This window comes from Nyctereutes procyonoides, unplaced genomic scaffold, assembly GCF_905146905.1.
Source record: "Nyctereutes procyonoides isolate TBG_1078 unplaced genomic scaffold, NYPRO_anot_genome, whole genome shotgun sequence".
NCBI classification, from domain to species: Eukaryota; Metazoa; Chordata; class Mammalia; order Carnivora; family Canidae; genus Nyctereutes; species Nyctereutes procyonoides.
In genome coordinates, this window is record NW_026575142.1 from 25,757,825 (window position 1) to 25,771,392 (window position 13,568).

Here is a 13,568-nt window from a genome sequence, read left to right on the forward strand (position 1 = left end):
TTTTGCACACCACATATGATTTCATTAGCTGTTCAGCCAATAATGCAATAAACTGAAATTTGAAAGATTAGCAATATGAATTGCATTAAACCTAGAAATCATGCCTTCTGAGATTTAGACTATTTTATACTACAATCATTATATTTAAAACACTAAAAAGCCATTTCAAAACAAGTGCTGTCAATCCAAAGGAAAATTAACTACATAAGAGCAGCTTATGTAGATTATGAATCTGCAAACTCATTAACCATGAGTAAAGCCCCAAAATTCATCTAAAAGACTCTTAGTAATGTATCTTCACAAAAGACAGTTTGTCAATTTAATAATCACCCACCACTAAAAGCAAAATATTTAGAAGCCACACTAAAGAAAAACACTTAACAATCATTATTCCACCGCTGCTTTGCGTACATGCAGAGAAGTCAGATGAATACATATAATGTTCAAGAAAGGGTACAGTTTTTGATCCTCTGACCAAGTCATCCACATTGAGTCAAATTTATAAACTAATACTTATATGTTTTTAAATTAAGTTTCCAGGTCTTTGAAATACAGTATATAATGATTTTTCTTGTTTTTTTTTTTTTGCAGTATATAATGATTTTATATGAGACCACAATGCTGCCTTCATAATTTTTAAGTTCACAAAGACAGAAAATATTGAATTTTTGTTTCTTGGTGTGAAGAGTCATTCATTTTCCTGCAGATATACTCATGTGTTTTATTAAAGGATGCCTCAGATCCAGCTGAGGGTCTTATTAACTACACTTACTACTTTCCTAAAATCTAAAAACCAAGTGGCCCCAGGGATTTTCAAAAAGACTGTGTACATATATCCCAAATTAAGATGTTACCTGATATTCAGAATCCAGTCTAAATGAAGAATCTCTTGAGTGATAGGTATCATTTAAACTATTTCCTCTGCTTCCAGACATCATTCTAGCACTTACAGAGCTAGAGGGTTGAACAGAAATTCTTCTTGGAATCCTTGAAGGTTTAGACTCCATTCTTGAGATTTCCTGTGAAATGCAAATTTTGATTAATTGCCTTTGGGAAAACACACAAACCTTCGATTCTTAAGAATCCTCCTTAATCATCAGTTCAAATCAAGAATTAACCATGCAAATTAACTACATCAGGCATGGTGAATTATGAGACTATCAACAACCCTCTAAGTCTAAAGGCCAAAGGCTTCCCACTGCCCATGAAATGAAGCAAACTCGTAAAAGTGGGATGATGAACTGAAGTTGTTTCCAAAGCCTGGGCTCTTTTCCTCCCTGAATTTTGTCTCTCTATGGAATCCAACACTAATCTGTTCTTGTCTGCTATTCTTAGTTCTTAAATACTCATATCATGAACATTAACTATACTATACTATTTGCACACCCTCCCATCACAATATGTTTTCACGGGCCTTTTGTATGTACCTAGAAACTCCGTTTGTTCCCCCTTCAATTACTAGTAATGGTAGGGAACTAACCATTTTTCTTGCGTGCTTCTGCTCTGTACAAACTTTTAAGACACGCTATCTTATGCTATAATTTGTTTTCCTATCTCACTTTCTCAAAAGTGAGAATAATTTTTCATTACTAAACATTCTTCAACCTACACCAAGAGTCACAATAGTTTTATGTTTTATGTGAGCTTTTAAGTATACAGGTACCTCCCACTTTTCAAAAGTCCAGAAAAGACCTACATTAGTACCTGCTTTCACCAAAAAGAAATCCAAAGAGAACTTTTGCTTTTATAAAAAGGTGGTGAAAAGTGAAAAAACAGAATTCAGCATTTGTTCCGTAGCAAGCCATCATACCAGGAAGTATGTACCCTGAGTAGCAAGTGACAACACCAATCTCCTTCCCCAGGACTACATTCATCATCTCAGCATCAAGCTGCCCAAACTCTAAACTGTGTCTATGAGTTTCTGTACTTTATCTCGATATATATTGTGCATCCCTTAGCAGGATGTGGCATACCGTATCATAAAACTCAGAGAGGTTATTTTTTGGGTCTGGGAATGCTCCGAAGTTTTCCCATACAAACTAATGGTAATTGCTTCTTCACTAATTTCAGCTTACAAAGTTTCACAGAAGTGCTCTACTTTTGGACACATATCCCTGTGTATATGAATGGAATCATACAACATATTCTCTTTTATGTATAGTTTTATTTGCTCAATATTGTATTTGTGAGATTCATTTGTATTGTAGCATGTTGCTGTAGTAAGTTCACTCTAATTGGTTAAATGGAATTTCACTGTATCAACACGTGTAATTTATTTGCCCATTTTACTGTGGATGGATGTTGAACTGTTTCCAATTTTTTTAAGATTTTATTTATTTATTCATTCACGAGAGACACACACACACACACAGAGAGAGAGAGGAGGCACGGACACAGGCAGAGGGAGAAGCAGGCTCCATTTCATGCAGGGAGCCTGACATGGGACTTGATCCCGGGTCTCCAGGACCACACCCTGGGCTGAAGGTGGCACTAAACAGCTGAGCCACCTGGGCTGCCCAAACTGTTTCCAATTTTAGGCTATTACAAATAATGCTGCTATAAAGACATTACTTTTATGTATCAAAAAACTTAAATCACAATAATCTCTTCAACTTCTCCCTACCTACTTTAAAGGTCAAAAGTTCCCTTCTTGTTCTGGTAGTGGACTGGCATTAAAGCAACTACAAACAGATGGACTTCACTTATTTGATATTCCAGTTGGGTAAGGTACACTTGTTTTGTTAAAACGTTCAAATTTAGGGGCACTTGGGTGGCTCTGTTAGGCATCCAGCTCTTGATTTCTGGTCAGGTCATGATCTCAGGATTGTGAGATGGTGCCCTGCCTTAGGCTCTGGGTTGGTCAAGGAATCCCCCTCTCTGTCTCTACCACCCCCCACATTCCACCCTTGTCCTTAAATGGGCGGGGGGGGGGGGGATAAAAAAATTCAAATGTTAACATTTAAGGTAAAAATACCTAATCTATTTTTGGCGCGTAACCTTATTAACTTGCCAACTTGGATAAATCACAACTTTCTACCTTAAAAGTTACTACAAAAGAAATTTCTTTTGTTCATAATATTTACTTTAAATACATGGTATCAGGTAATAACAGTTAAGAGAATGAAGATAGGAAAAAACACCAACACATATGGTCTACATTGCAAGACTTACATAATAAACATGAAAAAGATGTAACAGATGCATTATCAATTAAAATTCTTCCATTAAAAATATCCAACTTATGACAAACTAAAGTAAGCTATACTGAGATATGATTAAATCAAAGAAAGTTGATCAAAAGGTCAATTTTGAATTTCCAGTTAAAAACATGACAGATGGGGCACCTGGGTGGCTCAGTGGTTGAGCACCTGCCTTTGGCTCAGGTCTTGATCAGACTCCCCATAGGAAGCCTGCTTCTCCCACTGCCTAGGTCTCTGCCTCGATCTCTCATGAATAAATAATACAATCTTAAAAAAATGACAGATCATCCTTAAAGCATCTATTTTGCCCCTCTTGCCAAAACCCTGATAAGACAGTGGTAAATGAATCTAAAGGGGGCCAAAGGAGGCAAGAGATTTCAATGTATATTTGGAAAATCCAAAAGAGGAGGAAAGGCACAATAATTAAGCAAAGAAAATAAAACCACATCCTAGGCCCTTAGGAAGAGGTAGAAACTAGAAGCAAAGCATTTGGCCTTAGGACACTAAAAAGAACCAAGACCTGAAGATAGAGGATACCTTAAAAAGAAAAGATGCATAGGGTTAAAAATGAGCAGTAAAAGGCCAAATTCTTCCCCTAGCTTCATTCTCCCAAAAGGAAGGTATTTATAGGATTTCATAGGTAAACCATACCACTCAAGTATACAATCATCTCTGCAGGGGTTAAGTGTAAAAAATAAAACAATATCGGGATCCCTGGGTGGCGCAGCGGTTTGGCGCCTGCCTTTGGCCCAGGGCACGATCCTGGAGACCCGGGATCGAATCCCATATTGGGCTCCCGGTGCATGGAGCCTGCTTCTCCCTCTGCCTATGTCTCTGCCTCTCTCTCTCTCTCTCTCTGTGACTATCATAAATAAATAAATTAAAAAAAATTAAAAAAAATAAAACAATATCTATAGGCTCACTGTTGAGACCTGAGATCTATTTCCTAGTCCTATTTCTACAATGTTGCCTTAAAATTAAGGGATTTTATTCTTGGATCACCAAATAAAACACCAGAAGATTTCTGGACATTTGGACTGCTCCCAATTACCAAGCTAGTTTGCCACATGAATATCCCACCCCACAGCAAAGTCTACTAGTCACCAAGACTTTCTAATCAGTTTTAGTGCTTCTTTCAGATAAACGTTAAGGATCATGGAGTGTCCTCCAATATGAAAGATCAGAAAAAAAAAAAAAAACAAAAAAAGAACTTAAAGAACATTTGGGGGGAAAAGAACTAACTACTACCCTCAAAGAGATCAAAAGACATCCATTCATGAAATAGGATGCTTAAGAAAGAAACTGGAGTAGGGACGCCTGGGTGGCTCAGTGGTTGATCGTCTGCCTTTGGTTCAGGGCATGATCCCAGAGTCCCAGGATTGAGTCCCACATCGGGCTTCCTGCATGGAGCCTGCTTCCCCCTCTGTCTGTGTCTCTGGCTCTTCTCTCTGTCTCTCATGAATAAATAAAATCTTAAAACAAAAAAAAGAAAAAGAAAGTAACGACTATAATAGAGAGCTTATGGACATTCAAAATGGGATACATTTTTAAAAAACTGTGATACAATGAAATAAATTCAACCTAAGCATAATAAATTGAGGAAACCTCCCAGGAGTAGAAAATACAGCTTTAAAATAGGAGAATTAACCAGGGGAATTATCTGATTCCAGCCATGATTGATAAAGAAAGAAGAAAATTACCAAAGAACTGAATGATACAAATCTTCACATTGAAAGGGATCCAGAGTACCCAGCAGGATCAAAGAAAGAAAAAAAAAAAAAGACCAACACTAATAAGCACAATTTATCATCTTGAAATTTTATAACAAAAAAGAGAAGATCCTGTATTGGCTTCTTAGTTACAACTTTAAGAACTCTCAAGACAATGAAGCAATGCCTGTAGTAGTGAGAAAAATGTTTAGCCTTGAATTCCAATCTAGCAACTTAATGTGAGGTGAACAGGACACATTTTCAGACATTCAAGATCTTTTATTTTTATTTATTTATTTTTTCATTCAAGATCTTTTAAAAAGATCATAAATCAAGACAAAAATCATAGGAAGATAAATGAAGACGATGTCCTAGAAAAACAGGAGTGTAAAGAAAGAAACAGACATGGAACCCAGGAAACAGTTAAAAAAGGAAAAGTCTAGACATAGAACCCAGGAAATAGTTCCAAAAGTATGTAGAAAGAAAGCCTAGGGAACAACTACTAATCCAGATTGGACCAGGATTGCAGATAATGAAAGCAAAATTCTAAGGGGGAAGTCACATGAAAACTATTGTGGCAAATGGCAGAGACCATAACACAACTGGGGAAAAAACTGCTAAGTACAAAGAAAGAATGGCAAATTAAGTTTTCTTCATTAGGAAAAATTATTGTACAAGAAATGGGGTGTTTGGGGTGAAACTTGGGTAAATATTTAGTTATAAGGGAAACATAAGGTATTTAATCAGTACTTTTGCTACAGGGACACCTGAGTGGCTCAGTGGCTGAGCGTCTGCCTTTGGCTCTGGGTGTGATCTCAGGGTGGTGGTGGTGGAGGGGACTGAATCTCACATCGGGCTTCATGCCGGGAGCCTGCTTCCCCCTCTGCCTGTGTCTCTGCTTCCCTCTGTCTCTGTGTCTCTCATGAATAAATGGATAAAATCTTTAAAAAACATTTTTTTTTTTTTTTGCCACAAACATGCTGTGGGATGGAAGTGACTGGGGCAATGAAGACAATGGTGAATAATGAAAATGCATAGGATACTTAAAAATCATGAATAGTATAAATAAGTTCTTTAGAAATGTGAAGGTAAATCCCAGAACAGCTAAAAAGTTGAGGGTCAATGCCTTTGCAAAGGGATTGGGAATGAAGGGTGGGGCAAAGGATTACTCTTTTCCTTTTTAAATTAATATGATCATATCTCCTGGTTGCCAAGTATCTCCAGAAAAGTCCTAATTCACGCTCATTACCCCAGGACAATTATTAATAGCCTTGGGTTGTCTCTTAAAAGTGGCCTAGTTTGGATAGTAAAGCATACAGTTGCCTAACATAAATCTTTTCCATCTTCTAGCCTTCTTTTTTTTTTTTAAAGATTTATTTATTTTAGAGAAAGAGAGAAGTGGGTGGGGTCAGGGCAGAAAGAGAACCCCAAAGCAGACTCCCTGCTGAGTGGAGAGCTGGACACAGGGCTCAATCCCATGACCTGACCCAAAGTCAAGAGTCAGCCACTTAACCAATGAGCCATCCAGATGCCCCTACCTTCCCTACCTTCAGCTTTTTATAAAACATTTTAAAAAAAATTAAACTATATTCATATAAAATATTCAATTAAAAAGAAATGATTATGAATAGGACATTTATGGAAAGCATACACAATTAGTGAGAAGAGCAATGGTTACTGATATGTAAAAACTCAAATGATTTAAGAAGTTGCAGATTTATCATTTTATTAAGACAACTATAAAAATTATAAACAAGGGGGAGTCTGGATGGTTTAGTTGGTTAAGTGTCTGCCTTTGGCTCAGGTCATGATCCCTGCTCAGCAGGGCGTCTGCTTCTTCTCCCTGTTTGTTCTAATATAATATATATATATATATATATATATATATATGTGTGTGTGTATATGTATATATATAAAACTAAACAAGAGACTGTATTTGTGATGAGGATATTAACAGAGAGACAAAATGTTTTTTTGAGATATAGGCCTATAGATGGTTCTACAATGATTATGTTTTTTTTTTTTAATTTTATTTATTTATTCAAGATAGACAGAGAGAGAGGCAGAGATACAGGCAGAGGGAGAAGCAGGCTCCATGCTGGGAGCCCGACATGGGACTCGATCCCGGGACTCCAGGATTGCGCCCTGGGCCAAAGGCAGGCGCCAAACCGCTGAGCCACCCAGGGATCCCCTGATTATGCTTCTTCATCATACCTTATAGTTTACTTTGTATTTATACTCAATTTTTACTTGCACTTTACTTGCAGAATGAAACTAACCTAGTAGGAAATCTGCTCAAAACAAACCTCTTGGGAGAAGGCAAAGAGGCACAGTCCTCTGAGATACAGAATTTATACTCTATGAAACTATTTTTGGCAACTCCTCTATATAAATTGATTGAATTCTGACAATGTAGGTGTTAGCAGAAACCTTACATAATTTGGTTGCATAAGTTGTAGGTCAAAAGTACAAAAAACTGTAGAAAAAAATAAAATGCGCAGTCCTTGAAAAACTGCTTCCAGACCACTTGCATCGTACTATGGAGACATCAAGCCTATTAGATGCTTAGTGTGTGCAAGGTACATTAACTAATACTAAACAAGGGGATGAGATGAGAGGACAACGTGGAATGCAAACACTGAGATAGTGACTATGAAGACATTGTGGTCCGGAAGAGGAAAAAAAAAAACCCCACACAAATAACCATTAACTTAAATTGTTGTATGTGCTGTAAAAGAAAGGTATAAGCAAGAACTATCAGAAAAATGTATTTGAAGCTTAGTATTTTTAACCAAGACTTCATGAATACAGCAAAAAAAGTTCATTAAGTTCAATCTTACCTCAATAGTAAAATAATCTTCGTTTTTCTAACACTGTATGTCTTTAAATCTGTATTTCTTAAGGTTTGATTCCTGAGTTAGACAGTTGTTTGGTAATTAGATAAACATTACCTCCAGGGCTGGCTTCATAGGCATGTGACATATACAGGATCCTGCACTTGACTGAAAGCTGTACTACTGACATCTTGAAATTCTTGATAGTTCCATCCCGAACTTGTGTTTATTTTATTTTATGCGGGGGGGGGGGGGGGGGAATCTTAAGCAGCCTCCATGCCCAGCATGTGAGCCTGATGTAGGGTTGAATCTCACGACCCGAGACCAAGACCTGAGCCAAAATCAAGAGTTTGATGCTTAACCAACTGAGCGACCCAGAGGTCCCTGAACTTAGGTTTTATAATACTTGAAGTCACAGAGGACTGTGGAGCATGAGCCTGAACAGAAGGGATACATGACTATCTGCTAGTTGTATATAGTATGCATGACTGCTATGAAATTTTCACAGCACACTTAATTCATACTCTCTTTAAGCCTCATGCAAGTCCTAGGCATCAGGAGTCCACCTGAATCGTGTGCTCATATTCCTTATCAACATATCTGAATAAGCTGAGGCACTGACAGCTGCAAAGGGCTGATTCTCCATTCTCCAGATTTGGCCTGAATGCAGAAAGAAGAAAATGAGCGATAAAAATTGTTTGTTCCATACTTGAGGGTTTTTACTTTATTGAACTTTTCAACTTTGGAAATGAGGGTTGCTTGGGTGAAGATTCTCTGGATCAGATATTTAACTGCTTAGTTTACCTAGTTAGTTGTGACTTTACTCTGGTCAAGTGTACCCTCCCTCACTTTAAAGCATTTTAATAATGACTGGCATAAAGCAACAGGAATGGAAAACAGATATTCCTACCAACATCACAATTTATGGGGTCTGTTACTCTCATAAACCTGTGACTTGTTAGTTACTAGGAAAATTAACTTTTTAAAGATAATTTCATTCTGCTAGGCTTCCTCAGAAACTCTGAAGAGCTCTTTAAAACAAGTTCATGTTTTCCAGGGATCTGCTGAACAGTATAAAGAATCTTTAGGGGAAAAAAAGGTGTTTTCTACCTATAAACAACACAATTCGAATTTCTTCTGTGGAAATAATCTTGTCTTAAACCTTCTCTCAGTTCAGATAAAAAGCCCAAAGGAATTCATCACTGACTTGTAAAAATCTCTAATTTTGTGCCCAATGTTGCCTGCAAATTATCAAGATCTCATCATGACATGTTAAATAAAACTGAAAAAACTATCTCACAACTTATACTAGAATATAAACACATTAAAATTGAATTTTACAATGTTTTCAGCAAGACTCTACTTGGATACCAGGGCTACTCTGGGTAAACCAACAAAATTAAGTTTCTTTTTTTTTTTTTTTTTTAATTTTTATTTATTTATGATAGAGAGAGAGAGAGAGGCAGAGACACAGGCAGAGGGAGAAGCAGGCTCCATGCACCGGGAGCCTGATGTGGGATTCGATCCCGGGTCTCCAGGATCACGCCCTGGGCTAAAGGCAGGCGCTAAACAGCTGCGCCACCCAGGGATCCCCAAAATTAAGTTTCTGATAATACCATGCTAGGCTGTCTAAAGTGAAATCATTAATGGACATATTTTTGTCTTTTGTATTTCATTCTACTTGTAATGGTTCCATTTCCAAACTTTTTTTTTATAGGACCTTGCTAGAAAAGAAGTCTAAATTCTTTGCCCCAGCATCCAGAACTCTAACCCGTTTCCACCTAATTTCCAATTGTCACCTTAAAAAAACAAAACAACCTGGTTGCAGTTCAACTTTTAAAAGTTACTGAGTGGGATCCCTGGGTGGCGCAGCGGTTTGGCGCCTGCCTTTGGCCCAGGGCGCGATCCTGGAGACCTGGGATCGAATCCCACGTCGGGCTCCCAGTGCATGGAGCCTGCTTCTCCCTCTGCCTCTCTCTCTCTCATTCTATGTGACTATCATAAATAAATAAAAATTAAAAAAAAATAAAATAAAAGTTACTGAGTACTTTCAGTATACCAGGTAGGGTGCTAAATTTTAGAAATATTAATAATAAAATCTATTTCCTAAACTCGTATTTCAGGAGAAGAGGGAGTGGAATAAAAATAAGTACATACACAACTTATGAAGGGAAATTAGGAATCCAAGAGATATGAAAATACAAAAGACCCTCCTGCCCTGGGAGCATTTGTAATTTCCAGAAAATTTAAATTTTCACTTTAAATTTAAAGAGTCCAGCAGAAGAAATCACAGCCCAGGACATGCATAAGGCATGGTTATGTGGATACTGATTTTACTAGTCTCCCAACTTTTCCCTGCTTCAATATTTTCAAGCAAAATAAGACAAATTGAACAAAATTGGGCTTCAATGTTCCCTCTCTGCTGAATGCATAGAAAACAAGAGAACACCACCCCAACTAACATAGTAACAGTGAGCCAGATAATCTATTAAATCACTTTTCTTGAGTACACCAGAGCTGAGACCATAAGGCAAACAGATGAAATGAACAACAGAATGATAAGCCCCTCAAAAGAAAAAATAAAAACAAAGGTGGCCACCAAAAAGCCTGGTAAGAAACAGCCAAAATTTATTAAATTTTTAAATACCTAAAGGTAAATATTTGCTAGTGTAAGACAGATTAGAAATTCTGGGGGCGCCTCAACACAAGGTGAGTCTTTTCCATAGGCCTCATATGAAAGACTGAGGACAGATAAGAGAGATGAAATCTCATTCTCTGTAGTATGACCATGCAGGGCCTGTCTATGCTTAAGAAAAGAACTTGAAGGAGCTCATCCAGGCCCCAGATCCTGCAGGAGTACAAGGTGGGATTGGCTGTGACTAAGAAGGGAGGTATGAAACCCATTTCCAGCACAGACTATACAAGGCAAAGGTCTGTGACCATTGCAGAAGGGCTATAAAACCTGCTGCCCAAGATCCTCCCATCAATACAAGGCAGAAATCAGTGTTTTGTTTTGTTTTTGCAGGGGGAGGGGGGGGGAGATGGCAAGGGTCTGCTTGCACTCTGGACTCTAGGAGGCCGGGAGAACAGAACTTTGGGGACCACCCCACCTCTGAGGACTTAGTTTTAGACAGCCTGCCTAAGACTAGAGAAAGATATACAGAACTAAGAACACTCCCTTTTACCATAAGCTTTGCTTTAAATAAGAAAAAAAGGCAGCCTACTGCTGAGAGAGCTACAACAGCCTGAGAGAGAGAGAGAGAGAGAGAGAGAGAGAGAGATCTCTCTTTATGGTACAGATGTACAAGGCTTGCGGGAAGTTAAAGCTAGTAGAATACTACTAAAAGAAATCCTCCAGTACCCCAGGCTTCACATTACATAGTAGCAGTCTACCACTGAGGAACTCTGAAGTTAAAGTGATAATAAAGATCAAGCCTGGCTTGGGCGGTCCAGGTGGCTCAGTGGTTTAGTGCCGCCTTCAGCCCAGGGCCTGATCCTGGAGACCCAGGATCGAGTCCCACGTTGGGCTCCCTCCAGAGCCTGCTTCTCCCTCTGCCTCTCTTTCTTCCTCTGTGTCTCTCATTAATTAAAAAAAAAAAAAAAAATGCCTGGCTCAACTACAGACTAAACTAATTCCACTATCACACCAGCAGTCTGAAGTAGAGTATGTCTAGATCCAAGCTTAAATATTATTTCAGTCACTACTTTTTTTTCTTACAATTTTGGCCATTTAACCAAAAATTACAAGACCTCTAAAAAACACAAGGAAAGGGCAGCCCTGGTGGCTTAGCGGTTTAGCGCTGTCTTTGGCCCAGGCTGTGATCCTGGAGACCCCGGATTGAGTCCTAAGTCAGGCTCCCTGCATGGAGCCTGCTTCTCCCTCTGCCTGTGTCTCTGCCTCTATCTATCTCTCTGTGTCTCTTGTGAATGAATAAAATCTTAAAAAAAAAAAAAATTAACCCATTGCCATGAGAGTCAGGAAACCAAATGAGCATGGCCCCAATATGAGCAAAGTGGAAAATTGAGGCATTTAACAGTAAAGCAAGCAAAACTGAAGAACTAGGGAAAATAGGCTAAAAGAAAATTGTCCAAAATGAAGCATGGAAAAACAGTTGACAGTAAGTATAGAATGGAGGGTTTAAGAGACACTGATAGAAAAGTAAAGAAGTCTACTGTACTTTTCAGTTGAATTTAGAAAATGACCAGGGCAGAGAAAAAAACTGAGGAGATACTGGCTGAAATTTTTTCAACACTGACAAAGGATCAGAGTCAGGAAGCCCGACTGGAATAATTACCAGAGATTAACAATTACGCCAACTTCTAGATTAAATACTCTCACCCCTCCAAGAATTGCATTTAAAAACAATAAAGATCTGAAAATGCCATGAGAGCACTGACTGGGGAATAGCCAAAAGTTCCAAATAAGATTTCAAAGGAGGTAACATCTTAGTTGACCTTTGAAAAATAAAAAGAGACAAGAAGCCATAAAAATGCTAAAGCATGTTGAAGAACTACAAAATAGAAAATAATTTGAGTGTCAGAGTGAAGTTGAAGATCTGGAAGGGGAGAGAGGAACAAAGATCTCTGAAGGGAATAAATATATAAAAATAGATTAGCCCCATATCACAAAGGCAATCTTGTGTCCACTGCTCAGGAGTTTGTACTTTAACCATAGTCAATGGTTTTTGAAGCTTTTCACCACCAGTAATTTGTATATTCTCCTACCTTAGGACCCCAGAAATTATGTTCCTGACAGAGCTTTCAAAGATAAAACAATTAGTAGTTCAACAAAACTTTATCCAGTTTTGCCTAACCTTAATAATAGATGCACATACATCTTCCTGCATTTCTCTTAATGCTGAAAGTTAGTAATTAATTTTACTACCTTTGTGGAATAATAGGCAACAATCTAATGCTACAGGCTCAGAAACTACTAAAGATCTTGAAATACCATCAGCTAAAAACAAAACTCTCCCAAGTTTGTCCTCAACTAAGGACAAGTTACTAGGAAAAAACAAACCAGCTCCAAGGCAAATTAATGGGGGCCTAAAGAAATGGATAGAGAAGGCAGATTAAATACGTCAAGTAGAAAAGAATTCTTTGGAGGGTGGGGGGAAATAATTCAGAATACCTATTAAAAACCACTTTATTTTTTTCTTGCAGGGAATTTAGAACAGAAGACAAAAAAGCCCAAGATGAGTTTTAAAGAAATTAGTCTGAAGTACACAGAAGAGGCTGAGAAGCATGGTGGAGATAGTTTTGACAACACAGGAGAGCAGCCTAGGTGGTAACAGATTTTCAACCACTTACACTGATCTATATACTTCTCCCCATACACGTATGTTACTTCCTGACCTTCTGATTTCACTATACTTTCTATATGGTCAGCCTAAGTGCTGCTCCTCCACTGGTTAGCCTGATGAGTAGAATTTAGGGGCGCTATGGAAAAGGAAACTGAAAAGCTTCAGGCCATACAGGAAAACACTTAAGAAAAAAGGAATTCTACCCATTTCTCTAGCTAACAGTAAAACTTTCTTTGAGCATTACCATAAATTGTTTACCAAGTATGACTTGGATTTTTAGTTATCAAACTTGGAAATCTCATTAGTTCCTAAGGTCAGAGAAATGATAGCGTGTTAAAGTTTTCACTGATTCTGCTTATAAAGAGATCAAATAACATGTATCCTTTCCCATCACTCTCTAGACCACTCTGTTCATTTAAAAAAATTTAAGGGAGAGAGAGTGAGAGAGCACGCACAATAGCAAGAGAGAGCTCAAGCAGGGAGAGGGAGAAGCAGGCTCCCCATTGAGCAGGGAGCTCAAGT

At 38.1% G+C, this 13,568-nt stretch overlaps 1 protein-coding gene across 8 annotated transcripts in view; it reads right to left on the reverse strand.

The window, feature by feature from the left end:
• MARCHF7 (membrane associated ring-CH-type finger 7) overlaps window positions 1-13,568 on the reverse strand; it is a 54,110-nt gene that overhangs the window by 34,917 nt on the left and 5,625 nt on the right. For 7 of the 8 annotated variants that reach the window (XR_008662138.1, XR_008662139.1, XM_055307922.1 and 4 more), the window contains exon 2: window positions 855-1,019. Coding sequence is in view for 6 of the 8 variants with exons in the window: in XM_055307922.1 (XP_055163897.1) it covers window positions 855-1,007 (153 nt within the window). In the remaining 2 variants the exon portion in view is untranslated. The remainder of the gene's footprint in view (window positions 1-854; window positions 1,020-13,568) is intronic. The other variant, XM_055307923.1, reaches the window with a different exon arrangement.